Below are 18996 nucleotides of genomic sequence, written 5' to 3' on the forward strand. Positions count from 1 at the left end.
ACCGGAGGACTGAAGTACAAAGAGCTCCCCTTTCTATGTTTCTGGATTTTATAGTCTTGGCTATTCGCCTCCAAGTCTATTCGGGTATGGCCAAGGGCTTCTTCTGGTGACCATACCTGTAACCAGGGGAGTTGGGATTTTCTAAAAATCAGTTCTCCCTGAACTCCACAAAAGACGTTTTGACTGTGATGAGGGACGGCTCCATGTCTCCTGTCTCGCTGCCTATTTTCCCATGACAATTAGTGGGTTAGGATTTTGTCTCCCTTTTAAAACAGAGCAAATGAGTACCCTTTTGGACTCGGACTTTTCCAGGCTCATCAAAGCCTTTTTAGATGCTGACGCCCCATAAGGACCAGGGGGAAGGAGTCATTAGCGGATGCCACAAAGTGGCGGCCCTCTCGGCTCTCCCGGGAGCTCCCCCACTTTACTAAATTGGCTTTCGTTCTGTCTTCTCCATTTTTAGTCGCAATTACTCGAGTGATTAAGGCAGGGCTAATGGACCATCACTGTCCTGATGGGGTCCCAGAGGGGCCCGAGCACCGACTCCCTCCTCTGTCTGTTTCCCTGGCGGCACAGGAACGGAGCGTGGCCAAAAAGAGACCTGGGTGCTCGCGCCGTGGCCTTGGGAGGTTGCTGCGGCCGGGCCCCGCGTTTACAGGTGTGGAAACTGAGGCACGGCCGGTAGAAAGTGGCTGAGCCGGCATTCAGACCCAAATGCCTCTGCTTTTCCCAGGGCACCATCGTCCTCCTGAGCCGATATGAAGACAGCGTGATGCAATGGTTAGCGCAGGACCTGCGTTAAGGCAGGTCTCTGATAGATCTGACCCAGGATCAGTGAACTGGAAGTTGTGATAACTGTGTTCTCTGTAACTGGCTTCCTTTGTAATCTTCCTTGTTTTATGCATTTAATAGCATTTTTCTGAGGAGAGATCCATGGACTTTACTGGAGTTCCCAGGGGGAAAAACATGGCTGGGAAAACTGCTATAGGCGTCTGTAGACATTTGCATACCTGGAACTTCCTATTTCTGGGAGTTAGGGGTGGGATTTAGAAGGGGAAGTAGAGGGAGAGTTGTCCTGTCTGACTCCCTCAGTGATTTTTTTAACACTAAGAATGGCCAGCACTGTACATTCCCTACTGTGTGCCAGACCCTGTGCTAAGCGGTCTGTAAATATTATCTCTTTTGCTTCTGACAGCAACCCCAGAAAGTATTGTTAACCCCATTTTGTAGATGAAGAAACTGAGGCAAGTAGCAATTAGATTACTTGCCCAATACATGCATGTAAGTTAAGTGTCTGAGGTCAGATGTTTTGGGTTTCCCTGACTTTAGATTCTCCATCCCTGAGCATTCTGAAAATGGGCTTTACATGATATTTATGGAAATAGGTTTGGAAAAATTGCACATGTTTAACATACATTGGATTACTGTCTAGGGGAGGAAGGGAATAAATTGAGGGTTTGTAAAGGGGAATGCTGAAAATTATCCATGTATATATTTTGAAAATAAAAAACTAATTAAAAAAAGAAAGAAAGAGAAAATGGGCTTTAAACTGTGGCCCATTTGGAAAGAAGGCATCTCATCCTTGACTACTGTTTCTTGACTGAGGGCTTTCTGAATCCCAGTGCCGCCCCCTTTAAATCGGGGCCTCCTGAGGCTTTGGGGTGGACCTCAGCCCCTGAGCTGGGCCCCGGGCGCTTTCCCCTACCAGTCACGTGCCTCGCTCCTAGAAATGTGACCCTCTTTGTCTCCCTCTTATCTTCCCTCCACAATCAGAGCCGAAGCACCTGAACCCCAGCAGTGTGGGGCGGGCCGGGAGGGCCCCGTGCAGCCATCGGGGAGCTCCAGGCTCCTCCAGGCTTTCTCCTCTCTAAGCTTTCCATCTTGATCACATTCTTATACTCAGGAGGAATAAGAGCTGGCCATTCCCTCCTGTCAATCATTTAAGCACGTAGTAACCATTTACTATGTCCACAGTTGTTGCCTGCCAGCTTAATGGGAAAGAGATTGTGTGCATATGTAGGTAGATAGTAGATACCAGCAAATGAAAGTGATCTCGGGGTGGGACAGTAGCAGTTAGGTTTGGGGCGTTGGGCCATTCCTGCAGAAGGAGGGATTTGTGTAGAGTCTTAAAGGAGGCCGGAGAAGCTCTTGACCCCATTTGAAGGGTAGAAGACAGGAAATGAAGAGAAAATCTGACCCATTTTGTTGTTTTCTTTCTCTTACTGAGACACAGATGTTTCTGTAGATCCTATTCAGAATTATAATTGCAAATAGAAATATAATTTACATTTATAAAAAATAGTATTTTATTTTATATCATAAATGTATAATAAATGTAAAAAATTATAAAATAAGTTGCTTATAAAATAAATTAAAGTATTATAATATAAATACTATAAAATAAATCATAAATACAATAAATATAAAGATTGTAACATAAATTTAAAAATACATATGATTGCAAGTGTGAATTAGAATTGCAAATATAAATTTGCAATTCTGAGGGAACTTTTTAGGGTAGCATTTAGAGGTAGTGGTGAGTTAACATAAAGCTATAAACCCAGAGAGCGGGTAGCAAAACCTCCTGGTCTGGGACAGGCAAGTTTGTTGGCAGCAAAACCTCTCCTTATTTGTCGGCAGTAGCAGGGTGTGGATAAAGAGCTTGCCCTGGAGCCAGAAGTCCCGAATTCAAGTCCTTTCTGACACATAGTGGGCTTCTGTCACTCAAGTAGACCCTCACCCCCACCCCTCACTTATTTTTTGAGTGCTTTAGGTTAGGGGTGGGCAGAAAGAATTTTTAAAATAAAATTTTATGGAAAAAACATTCTTATCATAGGTTATACAAAAACGGATGGCTGACTGGCCGGGCCCTTAGGCAGTGTTTGCCGACACCTCTCTCTAGTCCAAGCAACCTGAAGAACCCAATGCTCTGTGAACATCCCAAAAAATGTGGCTAGCCTTATCTCAGCAAAATTTGGGGTTCCTTTTTAATCCTATGTATTTTATGCATTTAAAAATGTTATTTGGAGAGGTCCCTGACACAGAATAGGTTAAAGACCTAGGCCATTAGGTAGAACAGAAGGTGCTGACCCAAATGGGTGGGGGGAGGGAAGAGGAAGAGGTTTCTTTTTCTGGAGCTCCCTGTGGCAGTGAGAGCCTTGACCTAAGCCCCTTTCCTGCTGGTCCTGATGGCCAAACCTCTTGTCTTGTTTGCTGCTCCTTCCTCCTTGTAAAATGAGTCCCTTTTTTGAGTTGATGGAAAAATGACCCTTTGGAATTTTGTGGTCATTCATGTCTCAGAAGGGGAAATGGGTTCTGGTTTCCCAGGGCCTCCGTTAGCTTCTCTGCGATGGCAGGACAGCCCCAGCTTCTCTCTGCGGAGTCCTGGTCTGGTCCGAGGCCGACTCCGGGGCCGCCTGTGCAGGTGCTTCTCTCTCTGGGCCCCGGTTCTTCCTTCTCTGATGGTGGCTCCATGGGGCCAGGACTGTCAGGAGCCTCCTGTCTGTGTTGCCCAGAGGCAGATGTTGGGCAGGGACGCCTCGAAGGCTCTCCTCCAGCAGCCTGGGCCTTGTCCCGGTGCCCCGAGGGCCTGAGTCACAGATAGCTGCAGTTCCACCTGTGCCTTGGAAAAAGGAATCCCCTCCATGAAATGTCTGTTAAATGTAACCAGCAGAAAGCGAGTCAGCCGGCCAAGGAGGAGGGGGACGTGTTACTCTTCTAAGCCCCCCCTTTCACATTGGGAGTGCTCTGATTCTGAGAGAAGGAGGGAGGGACACACACAGAAAGATGGAAGGAGAGAGAGGGGAGGGAAGAAGAAAGAACAGGAAGGAGGGGGGAGGAAAGAGGGAGGAAGGGAGAGAGACATGGAGGGAGAGAAAATGGGGAGAAGGAGAGAAACAACAGGAGAAGAAGGAAGGGAAAGAACAAGGAGAAAGAGAGGGAGACTGAAAGGGAGGGAGCACAGAAAAAGAAACAGACGGGTAGAAAGGGAGAGAGACACAGACAGGCATGGAGACAGACAAGGAGAAAGGGGAAGAGTGAGAAAAGGGAGAGGAAGGAGGGACACTAAGAGAAAGGGAGAGGAGCAGAGGAAGGGGGAAAAGCAGAGAGGGAAGGAGACGGCAAGCATTTATTAAACACTTAATGTGTGCCTGATTATTCTGTTTTGAAGGATAAAGAAAAGCTAAATGAAGGAAATGAGAGTTGCCATTCTTAGGCAGAGACAACGTTTTATATGTATGTGTGTTATTTTTTTCGGTAGTTTTTTTTTCTGGTTATACATGTAGATTAACTTTTTTAAAAGTACATTTATAAAACATGTTGGAAGAGAGAAATCAACACAAAATGGAAAAACCACAAGAGAAAAGAAAAAAAAAGTGCAATGTATATGTACATATTAATGTATCGTGTGCACGTGGCCGTCGGTAGGCATGTGGCTGTGTGTCTGCCTTTCTGTAACACAGAACTCCACTGATGCTGGCCTTCCCCTCTGTGTCATGGCCGAGTCATGTCTTCTTCATCCAATTAGGTTTCTCTGTGTGGGTAGGAAGTGGATTGGTCTTTTTTCCAATAATGGTGAACCCCACAGTGGGGAGGACTCTTCAGTCCCCTAGATACTCTCCCTCTGCTCCAGTGTTCAACCTTCTAGACTCCCCTCCCCTTTGTTCTGCTGAGGAATGTCGAGGATTGCATGCTCCTTCCTGGGTCCCACTCGGATCCCTGGCCTTGAGATCCTACTGTCTGTCCACTGCCCTCCCCAGCATTCCCAGCCACATTTGGGGGTAATTTTTCTACTCCAGATCCTCTCTTGCAGTCTGTGCTAACCAGTTTGCTGTCTCTGCCCAAGGCCAGGTCCTTCCTTTGAGCCCCATAGTCAACAATCTCTGAGCTTCCTCCAAATGACTCAGAATCCCCTCCCCATCCTCTCCTCAGGCAATTGGGGTTAAGTGACTTGCTCAGGGTCTCACAGCTGGGGACCGTTTGCTGTCTGAGGCTGAATTTTACTCCATCCGTGGGCCTTCTAGTTGCCCAGAAGCATGTTTTGTTTAATTCTTTATGAATGATCACCATTAATTTAAAATTTTATATGTGTGTGTATAGACATAAATATCTAAACTTAAGTAATTCTAGATAAAAAGGAACATTTCTGTATATAGAAGAATAAAAGGAGAACGTTGTATACGAAATTGCTCTCTCTTCTATTTATGTCTCTCTCTGTCTCTCTCTTTCTCTCTCTGTCTCTCTCTCTCCCTCCTCTATTTTTGTGTTTCTCTCATCCTTACCCTCCTCCAAAATGTTCGGGGGGGGGGGGGGTTTCCCGTTGGTCCTCTGGAATTGTGGCTCTCTTAGTAATGGAGGCGTGCCTTTCTATGTACTATTTTGATTGAGTCTCAGATTTTTTGCAGTTTTTTCTTTGTTTTGTTAATCTCTTAGCAGTTTTTCTGCTGGTTCTAGTCGTTTCACTAATGCTACATCAATTCCTAGGGGAACCCCGGTGCAAGATTATTCCATCCCAGTCACACACCACAATTTGTTTTTCTCAGTTAGACACTCAGTGTTTTGGATCCTGCACAGAGAGGGGCTGCACATTTCCTTGTCCGTCTGGGTCTTTGCCCTTGACCCCTGTTAGAGTGGCAGGGTGAGAGCCAGGACTGCTGCGTCACAGCGTCCGTGAGTGATAACTCTGCCTCGTTTCCAGTTGTGCAACAATGGCAGTTTGAGTGGTTTTCACTTGGTCCCTCTAGCATTTCCTGTTATCATCCTTATCTCACATTTCACGTGCACGGGCTAACTCCTGTCCCTCCTGCTGCCCTTTTCTCAGGGCCCTGGAAGAAATGGGAGATCTGAGCAGAGCGCATCCTGGGAACCCTGTTTCTGCTCCTCTGCAGCCTGGGCATCGTGGGGCGGGGCAGGGGCCTCGGGTCCCCTGGGCCAGCAGGATGGGGGGGCAGCTGTGTGACTGAGGGCATGGCACTTAACTTCCCTGTAAGGTGAGGGGGTTAACCCTGGTTAACTGACCATATTTGTTTCTCCTAAAAGAAGGGGTTGGGTTCTTGTTTCCATAAAGGTCTTTCGGAGAGTCAGGACCAGCCCCAGACGATCCCCAGATGGGTGACCCTCAGCAAGTCACAGTAATCACACCCATCTTCTGGGTTGGCTATAAAGTTTAAATGAAGAGCTTGCCAAATAGTTGGCGCCTAATAAGTGCTTGTTTTCTTTCTTTCTGACATTCATCTTATCATAAGAACTCTCCTGGCTTTTCGAGCACCCGCTTCTCCATGGTAATTGTACTTGTTTCTTAAGTGTGGCCCGGGTCTGCCCCGGCTCTCCTGAATTCCCCTGACGTGGCCTGTGAGAACTCTGCTGTTGCACGTGTGTGTCCTTTGGGTTGTAGCAGCTCTTTCTAGGGGCAGAGACCGGGTCCCCTTCCTGCTCATTTCTCTGTCTCCAGTGCCAGGCACACGGCCCTGAATACACATCATGTGAGCTTCATTATGGTTTCATTGGAATCGTAAGTGCCCATTCCATGCTGATCACGTCCGTCCTCCTGCGGGTTAAATGAGCCTCTTGGTTCAGGAGAGTGAATGCGGGCTCGGGCGGTTCTCTCTGGAACACGGCCCTAGGCCCTGGGGAGGGACACCGATTGGATTGAAGGGCTGAGCGCCCGACTGATAGAGAATTCGGGGTCTGGGGCTGGGCAGGGGGTGTGAAGCCCAGAAAGAGCCGGCAGGTGATTACATCACCCAGAGTGGACTAGTAGATGCTCTTGTGGGGCTGTGAAGTCCAAAAAGGGGAAGATCCCGGCTGGGAGCCAGTAGCTCAAAGCAAGGAGTGCAGGATTTGACTTGATTTATATTTAGAAAAAAGTGTATTCATGAAGACTGTTAGTGTTATTCTCTCTGAATAGCTTTTGGGCACATTTGTAAATGTCACATTGATGGGAGATGGGGCAGTTACCCAAAGCAGGATAGTCTGAGGCTGGCGAGCATCCAGGTCCCGGGGAAGGAGAACGGAGGATCTGGAAAGGGGGAGAGAAGGAGAAGAAAAAAAGAGGGAGTCAGAAAGGAGGGGAAAGGGAGAGGAATAGAAGCAGTCAGTCTTGGGCTGGCGATGGGCTCCAGGGAAGAAGGCTTTCTCTGACTCTGCTGGCTGATTGGGGCTGTTCCCATAAATCCCTTAGAGCTGTGGGCGTGTCTGGGAGCTGAGAGGCCTTGGACTTCGTCTAAACTTGAATACATGGTCTCTTCTGGTGTCGGCAGGTTTAACCCTGGGCTGTGGGCAGCGAGTCAGAGTAATTTGTGAAGCACTCCCCCAAGCTCCTTCCCAGACCGTGTCCAGCAGGGTCATAAGTTGGCTAGTGAGCTTGCTTTCTGAGAACTGTGGGGCAGATTCTGTCTGCAGGGTCTCCACCAGCTCAAGATGTCCTTTTGACAGCCTAGTATTTTTCACATTAAGACTTCCCCACCAGTTGTCTGCAGTTGTGGGGGGTCAGGACTCGGCGTGTTACAATCAGTTGGCCGGAGTCTGGGTTCTAGTCTGACGTATCCTGGCTGTGTGCTTCTAGGCTCTCAGGAGCAAAGTGCCCACATGTCAATAGCTTCTTGACCTCTCTCCTTTTCTGCATCCTGGTCCCTTTGGGCCATCAGTTGGAAGCCGTGGGGGAGGGGGATTGGAACACACGGCTGTTTAGGCCGGCCAGCTTGGACTCCTACATTACAAGGAACCCTGGCCCCAAACAGCCTCTGGAGCCTGATTGTGTCTTCCCTTCAGTGAGGTGCCTGAGGGCACAGCGCCGGGGACACTTCTCCTTCCCCTTGTACCTCTCCGCTAGCAGTGGGAGGGAAGGCTCCCTCGTGCCGGAGGATCCGAGGCTGCCTCCCCTGCCCTTCCAAGAGCTGGGATGGGCCTTCGTCGCCCACACTCACAAATCCTCTGTTTGTTGTGCTTCTCCAGGGCTATGGTGATCACAAACCCAAGTCTTCCACTGCGGCCCAAGAAGTGAAGACTCTGGATGGCATCTACACGGAGCAGGTGAGCGGGGCCGCCCCTTCTGGCTCTTTCTGTCGCTTCTCGGCCAGGCGAGATTTGCCACGTGGCAGGCGCGCTGCCGAGTGGTTTTTGAATGGACACTCCCACGAGGATGGGAAAGTGCTCCCGTGAGCCCAGAGTGGAGAGAGGGGCTCGTGGGAGAGCACTCTGTCCGGGAGAGGTTTCCAAGCTCCATCCGATCTCCTCATCCCGTTGTTCATGTTATAGATTCATACTTTGTAGCGTGGATCAGGCACTGGGCTAGAGATCGGGAAGAAGCGAGTTGAGATCTCACCTCAGATACGCATGTGCGATCCTAGACAAGTCACTTCCCCTGAGCCACTTCATTCTTAAAATTCAGGGGCTGTTGTACCTCCCCGTTAGTTCCCTGCCCTCTGCTTCCGTGGTCCTCGGCCACTTTGCCCATCTTGACCTCCTTTTTTCCCTAGTAGAGTGGAGCTGGACTTGGGAGATTTGAAAGTCTCTTCCAACTACTTAGGATCCTATAAATGGGGAGAAGGGTGGACTTGATGTGAGACCTCAGTTTAAATCCTGACTGATTTGATTCCCCTTTGTGTAGGGAGAGCAGTTTGGACCAAGTGACTTGGGTTCCCCCCCCCCCCCCCCCCCCCCCCCCCCGTGATCTCTGCAGGACCAGGATCCTGCTCTGCTTGGACTGGGATGTCCTGATCCTTGCCCGAGCCCCAGTGGGAAAAAAGAATGTTGGCTCCCTCCCCCTTCCTCCTCCCAGAGGCTGAGTGCTCCCTCGTCTCTCACACAGGGCCCAGTCTGAATTTGCCATTAGTGCAGCCACTCAGTGGAACGAAGCAAGCGAGGGGCAGATGGGGAGGCTCATCCCCGCGCTGTGACATTAACCAGCCTGGCGGAGCTGGATGCAAATGAGCCCCCATGGAACAGGGCGAACTTGATCTTGGGCACAAACAAGGGGAGGGACGGATCATTGTGTCCCCGCTCCATCCGCGCAGATAGGGAAGGTGCTTGGAAGCCTTCATTCTCTCACCCTCCATCTGTGGTTTCCTTTGGCCACCTGGTGAGATTCGAGATTAGCAGGGGGTGGTTCTGCAAGTTGTTTCTTCTAAGAAAGTTTCAGTGTTTGGGGGGTGGGGGTGCTCCACTAGAAATCCGGGCGGTTCCCCACATGCCTCCCAGGGACCAGATGGAAGAGCCCTCAGATCCAGTGCACGACCAGAGCCCAGGGAGGTTAAAGTGTTTTCCCAGAAACACTTGGCCCAGCCTGGATTCAAACTGGGGCCCTATGACCCCGGGCTTAGTGTTCAAGAACCAGCCAGGGAGCAGACTCCCATCAGTTTCCAGATGGCAGGTAACCACGTCAGGAGCGTTTAAACACCACTAGTGTCTTGCACCATTTCATGCCCGTAGTTATTGCTTGGTTCACCAACTGGTATCATCTTAGTCAAAGTACTACGATGCTCCGTGTCCCTGGGGTTTGACTCCTATTACTTCCCCTTGCTCTTTTCATAGGATCATAGATTTAAAGTGAGGTGCCAGAGGGGCCTTCGACCATTTAGCATCACTCTCTCCCATGGCTTACAAAACCGAGGCCTGCAGAGTAGGAGCTAGGATTTTATCCCCCATCCCTAGTGCTTTCAATCATTGTCAGCAATTGAGCTCAGAAAGGCGGAAAACTCTTATCTATGAAGGCTCAGCTCTGATCGCTGAACTCCTTCACATGATAATTTTGGTCTGGCGCGCCATTGGCTTCCTCCATGTTAGAGATGCGGAAATGATCAGATAGTAAGGCCCTGCCCAAGGTCACCCTGGCAGTGAGCACACGGTGAGATTCAGCAAACTGTAGCCTTCCCAGGTGCCAGTGACGTGTCTGTAAAATGGACAGTGGTTCAGTGGGAAGATTGCTGCATTTGGAGGAAAAGGAGGAGGCTCAACTTCTACCCTTAACAGTTACCACCAATATAAGCCGATCATTCACCTGGGTCCTCTCTTGTGGGGAAGAGATGAGAGTAGTTGGTCTCTTGTTCATCTTCAAGGCTGCTAGTGAGCTGCCTACTTTACACTTTGTTTCAAGAGTAAACAAACTTGCTTTGTAAAGCGGGAAGCCCTGTCCTATGTGATTATATCTCTGGGAGGTGTTATTTTACCCAGAGTTTTATCCAGGGTTGCTCTTTGGGTCACAGAGGTAGAAATGGGGGAAAAGAACCTTTCCATCATGGTGTTAACTCAGTGTACTTTACACATCCCAGATCAGCAGTTTGATGACCTCCCTGGGCCTCAGTTACCTAATCTTGGATTAGATGTTCTCCGAAGCCCCTTTCTTTTTTTCTTTGCTTTTTTAAAAATTAAATAATAATAATAACTTTTTATTTTTCCAAAATACACACAAAGTTTTCAACATTGACTCTTAAAATCTCTTCACTTGGTTTCCTTGAGAAAGAATTGTGCTTTTTCAATTATTCAATTATTCAATTTCAATTTCAACCTTGGACTTTGTAAATTACAAAGCACCTAACGAAACAAGCCTATGTTTTCCTTGTGTGATATCTAGACTCACTTCTCAACTGGGCCAACCAGAGCTATAGCTCAAGTTTTTAACCCCTCCCCCCTTTCAGCGAGATTAAAGACCCGCCTACCTTGGTGTTGTCAGCATTGCTCATGTTCATTCAATTCCTTCTCCCCAGGTTGCCATGGGCTACTCACACTCCTTGGTGATCGCGAGGGACGAGAGTGAGACTGAAAAAGAAAAGCTAAAAAAACTCCCCGAGTATAATCCCCGCACCCTCTCCTGATGCCGGGGGGCAGCGAGGCTGCTGGCGGGCTCTCCAGGCCGCTCCAGGCAGCTGTCATTTCCAATGTGCACTGGGACACAAAGAAGGCAGATGAGAAGAGGTTACATACAGCGAAAAGGTGGCCCGAAGCTCCTATTTGTTAGTCTTCCCGAGGTTCCGTTTTATAAGCAAATTCAACGTTTACTACCTTTTTACTGTACGATTTCCAAAGCGTTTCTCGCTCCCTTTCTCTTTCTCCCTTCCCCTACCCCAGATGTTTAATTAAAATATTTGCTCGTAGTTGACGAGTTAGCATTCCTATGAAAATGGCAGGAACTTTTGAGCCTTGGTTTGGGTTTATTTCAATTTGTTGCTTTGCCTTGGGTGGGAAGGGGAGGGGAAGTGTTGCTTTTTGTTCATTTTATATACATGTTTTTGTTTGTTTAGTTTTATTTTTCCACGAGTCCCTTCCGTGTTGTTTTTGGTTGTGTCATGAAGATGAGGTTAGAATCTCTGACTAGTGAGAATTCTCTTCTCATCCATGGGGTCGAGGTGACTTAGTGAAGATGTTTCGCCCAAGGTTAGCCCTTGCCCTTGGGAACAAGTGTCTTATGTTGAAAGTTTTCAGTGTTGCCCTTTTCCAACTTCAGCTCTCTGTTCTCCTTTGGCCCACCTTTGGTTTTTTGCTTTAGTTTTATAATGGGAACCTTTTTAAGATCTGTGTGTATCCGTTTGTCCCTTGTCTTTACTTCTGATCAAAACCAATGAATAAGGACAGATTTTCATGTCAGACTTAGGTCTCTCTCCCCACCCTCACCTCCCAAGAGATTTCCCATGGAGCATCAGCGATCCTTGAAGGAAGGGCTGTCTGTCTGAGAGGCAGAGAGAGGTCTTTTCTTTCCCCTTTCAAGTTTCAGCTTTATGGGACCCCTTGGTGATCAAGGCCTGGTTGCAAATATTTATCCTTGGAAACTGGTCCATTGGTGGTGCAGAGGGAATCGATTAGTGATGGATCGAGCCTTTGTGCCTTTGTCGGTGAATCTGGGCGTGGGTTTCCTATGCCCCGATGTTTGGTTTCTGAGCAGTTCAGACACAGCCCTGAGACCTAGTACTCCGAGGTATAGTTTTGCTTAGTTCCAAATGGTGCCAATGGCTGAAAACCTTCCAGCATGTCAGAGTGGGAGTGCTTGCTTGTCCCCTGCCCACTGACCTCAGGTTTCTTTTCTTACCATCCCCTGTTGTCCCATGTTGGGAGGAAAAAAAGTGGTGCCTTTCTATAGACCCCTGTTCCAACCCCACGCAGTTGAAATAGAGCGGCTCCCTCCAGCTCAGGTGTCAGAGGCCACTGAGTTGGGGTGAGCCCAGGTGTATTCGTGAGCATCTGTCCAATGTGCTGAAGTGGGAGGCGGAGCTCATGACATTGGGAAAGCAAATTGTCGGGGGTCTTTTCTATGCTATTGTTACCAGTTATAGATTCTTTTAAAATGTTAAAAATGCCAAAAATGTATCTTCATCCAGTTGTCTTGTTTTTTCCCCCTTGCCACCTTCTCTGGGCACCCTGTAAAATGATCTCTCCCTTTGTTGGACGCAAAGTCGAGTGCTTTGGCCTTCCTAAGGGTGACAGATGGCCAGGAGGGGGATCCCATGATTGCATAGACACATGCCGTGGAAAAATCTTTTCACCTCTGAAAAAGAGCTGGTCTTACAAATTCATCCTGGTGAGATTCTTTTGTTACATTAGGAGACGGAAAGGGAAAAAGATTTTCTAGGGGTAGAAGAAGCACTTCTTATTAATTCTGCCATCTTGAGAACTTTATTCCCTAGATGTCCTCCTCACCTTGATTATTGATTGTACATATGGAACCCCAGTGCAGATCTTGCTGTGGGGTGGGAAGAAAAGATCAGACTCCTTGGAGGGGGGTGTCAGAGACATGGAGAGCCTTGCTTCCTTGTCGTGTGTTCACCAAGGGGGTTTTGATTTTGAGAAACCAAGGTTAGATTTATTGGGTGCTCAGTTTGGGGTTATGGGGGTGGGGGGTGGGAAGGAAGGGACATTTATTCAACAGAATGGGTACTGATTACAAGGTCCTCACCAGATAGATGATTGGGGGGGAGGGGGGTGGCAATGTTGGAATCTGCCAAGAGTGCAAATACAAAGCAAATCTCTTAATTTCTGGTCATGATACCCATGATGCCAAAGGGACTGAAGCCAGAAAATCAGAGGGGGGAAGGGTATAACTAGCCTTTCTGAGTGTCTGTTTCTCTACCCCCCCCGTTTCCATTTTTGTATTGTGAAATAAGAATTTCCTAATTAGCAAAACAAAAGTTCTTTTATTAGAACAAGGGGCTTGGGGGGGAAATAAACCAAAATGTCCTGTACCCCTTTTTTCTCTGGGTCCGAGACTTTGTGAAGAGATGGAAAATGACCAGAGATCCATCACAAATCATGTTTTCAAGTGGCTGTTCCCGACCCACCTCCTCTCCCCCAGGAGCCTGCTGCCAGGAGGCCTTGAATGCAGAGGGGGTAGTTTGGGGTAGGGTGGGGTGGGCAAAAGAAGTTTCCTTGTTTAGTGCTGGAATTTGTCTTTTTTATATATATATTTCTTGGAGTAAATGTTTTAAATAAATGACATCACTGTTTACTCCTCTCTGACTCTTTTCTTCGTCATTCAGTAGAAGTCCATTGAAGGCAGGAACTCTTAACCCGGTCTGTGCTGTTTCAGTGTCATGGGTTTCCCTTTTTAGTTCCCTGTATTAGATGCATTGACATACATTCTGGATGGTCTATAACTTCATCATTCACCACTTCATCACTCAAAGGGGTCCATGAAACACACGAAGATGAAAAGCCAAATTGGGGGTTCATCTGCGTTCATCTCATCCAGGTTTCCTCTTCCTGCCCTGGTGCTGGCTTGGAACCTGGGAGCAAAAGGGCAGATCCTTTCTAGGCCGCTCAGGAGTCGGGGTTGTCCCCCTGGGCTTAGAATGAGATTCCTGGAAATAGAGAGTACTAGATGGGGTGGGTAGGGAGAGGTGGCTGAAAGCAGGACCAGCTGGAAGGCTGGGGTGGATGCTCAAGTCATTGGGAAATCATCCAGAGGGGCACGCACTTCTCTGCACACTTAAGCCTCTTGGAATGCTTAAAATGTAGTGTGCAAATTCCATAATGGACCAAGTAATCCTTAAGAAAATGCCATTCTTTGGTAAGTCTAGCATATTAGAGCCGTGAGACACAGGATGTTAGAAACTTGGGGTTTTAAACAATGTTAGAACTGGGAGAGACCTTGGAAAATAGGATGTCAGAGTTTGAGGGCCATTAGAATCGAGAGAGTAAGAATTGGGAGGGGGCTTAGAACACAATGTCAGAGCTGGGAGGGCCCTTAGAACCCAGGATGACAGAGCTGGGAGGGACCTTAGAACCTGGGATGTCAGAGCTGGGGGGCCCTTAGAACCAGGAGGTCAGAGCTGGAAGGGTGTTAGAACCCAGGAGGTCAGAGCTGGAAGGGTGTTAGAACCCAGGTCAGAACTGCTGGGAGGGGATTAGAACCCAGGAGGTCAGAACTGAGAGGGGGCTTGGAATACAATGTCAGAGCTGGGGGGGGCCCTTAGAACCCGGGATGTCAGAGCTGGGTGGACTTGGGATATAATATGTGAGAATTGACTAAGAAGTCAGCCCTGGGAGCAATTGAATACTTTATTTTTTACAAATGTCTAGAGAGGGCCCAAATGAGTGGCGAAGTCAGGAGTTGGACCCCATGTTTTGTCTGAGGCTGGGGTTGAGCTGCTGCCTTTGAGATTTTTCCATTCTTACAAAGTAGAAAGTAAAACAGACACTGCTTGGAACCCCTCCAGTTCACCCTCTGCACCAGGTCCCAGAACTTTTATTAGATGGAAAGGACCTGGACCAGCTGCTGTAAAGAACTCAGCAATGTTCGCATGTTGTCAGGTCTGGTAAGGGGGAACAAATTCCACTCTTGTATCAGCCTTTGCTTTAGGAAGTTCCTGACGTCAGACTTGGATCTGCCTCTATTCCCACTGCTCCTGGCTTTCCTCTCTGGGTCAGGGTACACAACCAGGCCCTTTGATGGCTGGGGACGGGCCCCCTTTTGCTTGCCCCCTCCTCCCAGTCTTCTGACTAGACAATTCCCAGTGAGTTAACTTGTACCAGTCTCTAGTTTACTCTGACCCCTAGCACTAAACACAGCCACGGCCAAACCTCACTGGAGTGCAGGGGACAGCTGGAAGTCCTGCCTTTCTACCAGGCCCAGGATTTTAGGGATTACTTTTTGGATGTGATTTCGCACTGCAAGTTGGACCTGTGGGCCCTCAGGTTTTTAACAGAAAAACAGGTTAATAAACATCTGCTCCTTTTCTTCTTTTAAATTATGAACTTGATTATTTTCAGCAAAACACTTTACTATATGAAGAACAAGCAGCATTACTACAATGATGTACATAGAAAGAAGACAGTAATTTTAAAAATCAGCACATTGTCCTACCTCCATTTCAATCACCATTCAGATGTTAAATAATCTTTTATCAAGTATGGCCATCTCTGAGACTGATTTTAAACCCTCGGGCATTAAAAACCCTTCCCCTTTTCCCTTTCCACCATCCATCTTATTCCCTCCTTCCCCCAACCTCCTTGACCCAGAGAGCTGGCTTCCTTGCTCTAACAAGGCAGCCCACTTCCTGACTTCAGTCATTTTCCCCACTGCCCCTCAGGCCTGCCATCTTCCTTATCTCCAGCTTCTGTTTTCTTCTGATCCTCCTTAGTGTAAGCTCTTTCTCCCCATTCATTTTGTTTAATTTGTCCTCTATTTTATTTGTACATAACTTTTCTTGTTACCACTGGGAACTTCTTGAAGTCAGAATCTGTCTTACTCCTTTTTTTGGAAACCTCTGGGCTTAGTAGAGCCCCTGGTGTGTAGTAAGTAGATTGACAGATTAGCTCTCTGGGAGAGATGGGAGAAAAGATATATTTCAAGAAAATGAAAATATATTAAAAGCAAAAGAAAGCGACCTCTTTGGGCGAGATAGAAAAGATATATGGGAGGAAAAAAAAAGTATATAAAAGCAAAAAAAGTCAATATGACTAAAAACAGGGATAGTTACCCTTTTATATTTCTGTAATTCTTTCATTGACTATGGCCTTGCAGATGTCACTCAGATTTCCAGTCATGTCTATCACTTTTAGGACTGGAGGATGTGTGTGTGTGTGTATATATATATATGTTTATGTCTATAAAATATATCCATCTACACACACACACACAGGCCCCATGAGCTATCAAAGGCACATAGACTGACTTACCGCCTCAATTTGAGTGCAAAGATCATTCCTGGAAGAGGAACTGTCCTTGTCCCATTCCCCCTCAAAGACTGGTTCTAGCCCTTCTTGAGTTCTCTGGTAATCTTGAAATAGAGCTCTAGGAAACCAGATGGGGAGGGCCCACTTGTGTTCAATGCACGGACTTGAGTTTGCCTTAAGCCCAAATCACTTTGGCGCTGGCTGATTGGCCGACAGTAGTAGCTCCCGGCCGGAACCTCATCCGCTCAGTGGGGTTTTGGTCAGGAGCGATCGTTTCTGTTCTGGTCAGACTCAGGGTCCCTTTTGGCTTGGACTCTTGAAGGCAAACTGGGCCGCTTTCTTGTCTTCCTTCTCACCTTTCCTTTAACCACTGATTGGGGGTTGCCTCCCACAAACAGACCTGGGAAAGGGCCATCTCCCAATTTCTTACTGGCCCCAGAGGGATCTAGAGGGAAAAGCGGGGCTGGCGACTGCACAGCTCTCCCTCACTTAAATCCCTTGCATATCAAGACAGCGCCTTCTGATATCAGGGTCCCCTTGGAGAATGAAGGACAAATAAGAGCTATTTGCTGAAGGAAAATTAGGCAAAATTACTTCCAGAGTCCGTCCTTTCCAAACGAGAACCTGTGAGTCTATGAACCTCCACTGGCCATTAGTCAAGACGTATCGTTGGTCATCTTCAAGAACGAAGGACAAACAACAATCTCATGAGAGAACATTTTCTCTTTTTTAAAAATTGAAACTTTATTTTCAAAACATGCAAGGATAATTTTTAAAAAATTTATTTAATTTTTTTAAGGATAATTTTTCAACACTAACTCTTGCAAAACCTTGTGTTCCAATATCTTCCCCCCCATCCCCTTCCTTAGGTGGCAAGTAATCAATATGTTAAACATGGTAAAAATATAGCTAAATCTAATATAGGTGTCCATATTTATACCATTAATGAGACATACTTTTTAAAGCTCCTTATTGTTAGCTACCAACTAATCCCAACTCATTCTGAATTTTGGTCCTGATACTGTCCCGATACTGGACCATGCTAATTTTCTTATAGTTTGGAAAGTGCAAAGCCTTGGGGACTAATTTACATTTTTAATCATTACATTTACTCATTAATTTTATCATGGTGTCTGCACATAGCCCAATGTTTGCCTTTGCTTCTAATTTGAATATTTAAAAAAAAAACATTGAAATTAATTGTTTCCCGTGTGTCTGTTTCACTTCATTTTATCCATAACAGTTCACCCATTAATAAATGGGAGTTATGTGCGGAGAATTATGGAGGAAGCAAAAACATTATCAAAGCCAGTTCCCCAAGTTTAATTTGCTGTGTGGAAAATTGACCACGAGGGGGCATCAAGCTTCCAGCCATTAATGGGAAGTTCATCGGGATGGTCTCTGGTGACTGGAGCTCGGCAGCCGCTTGGGGGTGGGGGTGGTGTGAGAGGGGCCATTTCCAGTTCATCACCGCTGCTTTTGGCAGAAACAGGCCTGATGGAAAGAAATACTCTGATTGGCAACCATCTGAAATGTTTATTTTTTTTTTTAATATGTCTAACCTGGCCAGTTTCTTAGACTGCTGCATTTTGTAATACTGATTCCCAGCCTCATAAAGAGTCAACATGCTCAGACCTTCCCCTTCTCGATTGGAGATTATAAAGATCTGACCCTCAAATTCTGTATTCTAAAGTTCCTCCTGGCTCTGACCTCCCGGGTTCTAAGGGCCCTCCCGGCTCTGACCTCCCGGGTTCTAAGGGCCCTCCCGCTCTGACCTCCCGGGTTCTAAGGGCCCTCCTAGCTCTGACCTCCTGGGTTCTAAGGGCCCTCCCAGCTCTGACATCCCATGTTCTAAGGGCCTTCCCAGCTCCAACCTCCCAGGTTCTAAGGGCCCTCCCGGCTCTGACATCCTGGGTTTTAGGGCCCTCCCGGCTCTGACATTTTATGTTCTAACGTTCTCCCAGCTCTGACTTTCTGCATTCTAAGTAAGAGCTCCCTAGCTCTGATGTTCTGTGTTTTAACATCCCAATTCTTCAAAATTAATCATTTTAATTACTTCTCTTTGATCTGCTGAATATTCATAGTCTGGACAGGTTGTGCTAGACAAGGACACCGGATTTTAGCTGCTTGGATATATAGTAACGTGGTAGAGCTGGAAGGCATCTCATCACCAGTGGTCTCCATCATCCTAATGAAACAAGATGTGTACCTCCAAAGGGCAGGACTCTGAACAAGGAAGGGATGCTCCAGGGAGCAGGCACATTAGGCCCCTGTTTAGGATGAAACTTAATTATAGCTGTAACAGAGCAGTTACCTGACAAATAGTAAATTTCCTGTCACTGAATACGGTCAGATGGAGCTGAATGGAACTGAAATCTGCAGCTTCCTAAAAAGGATGGACCTGTCTCAGGCTAAATGGTTGGTAAAAGATCCAGGTTTGATCCCCACGTCCTTCTATTCCAAAGCCAGTATTCTTTCCAGTAAACAATGCTTCTCTGACACACTCATCGTATGACTTTGAACAAGATTCTCCCTTTCTGAGTTACTCCTGGTATAAAATGGGTGAGAAAAACTAACATTATTTACTCATTCTGGGAAACTTTAAAAAAATTTCCATATTAGTCATGTTGTAAAAGAAAGAACAAAAGGGAAAACCCATGAGAAAGAAAAAGGAAATGACAAAAAAAAGGTGAAAAGAATATACTTTGATCTGCATTCGGTCTCCATAGTTCTCTCCCTGATGAGATGCCATTTTCTAGTGCCTTGGATCATTGTCTTGCTGAGAAGATGTAAGTCTTACCATACTTGGCCATCATGTAATCTTGCTGTTGCCGTGTACAATGATCTGGTTCTGCTCACTTTGCTCAGCATCAGTTCCTGTCAGTCTCTCCAGGC

General features: G+C 47.0%; 1 protein-coding gene and 1 long non-coding RNA gene across 4 annotated transcripts in view; both read left to right on the forward strand.

Moving 5' to 3' along the window:
- Window positions 1-11090, forward strand: part of RCC2 (regulator of chromosome condensation 2) — a 44931-nt gene extending 33841 nt beyond the window's left edge. For all 3 annotated transcript variants that reach the window (XM_051988416.1, XM_051988417.1, XM_051988415.1), the window contains exons 12-13: window positions 7954-8031; window positions 10704-11090. In XM_051988416.1, coding sequence (XP_051844376.1) covers window positions 7954-8031; window positions 10704-10811 — 186 coding nt within the window. In that variant the 3' untranslated portion in view covers window positions 10812-11090. The remainder of the gene's footprint in view (window positions 1-7953; window positions 8032-10703) is intronic.
- LOC127555806 (uncharacterized) overlaps window positions 1-18996 on the forward strand; it is a 583775-nt gene that overhangs the window by 361852 nt on the left and 202927 nt on the right. The gene's annotated exons all lie outside the window — the stretch shown is intronic.

The sequence above is a fragment of the Antechinus flavipes genome, chromosome 3 (assembly GCF_016432865.1).
Source record: "Antechinus flavipes isolate AdamAnt ecotype Samford, QLD, Australia chromosome 3, AdamAnt_v2, whole genome shotgun sequence".
Taxonomy (NCBI): Eukaryota; Metazoa; Chordata; class Mammalia; order Dasyuromorphia; family Dasyuridae; genus Antechinus; species Antechinus flavipes.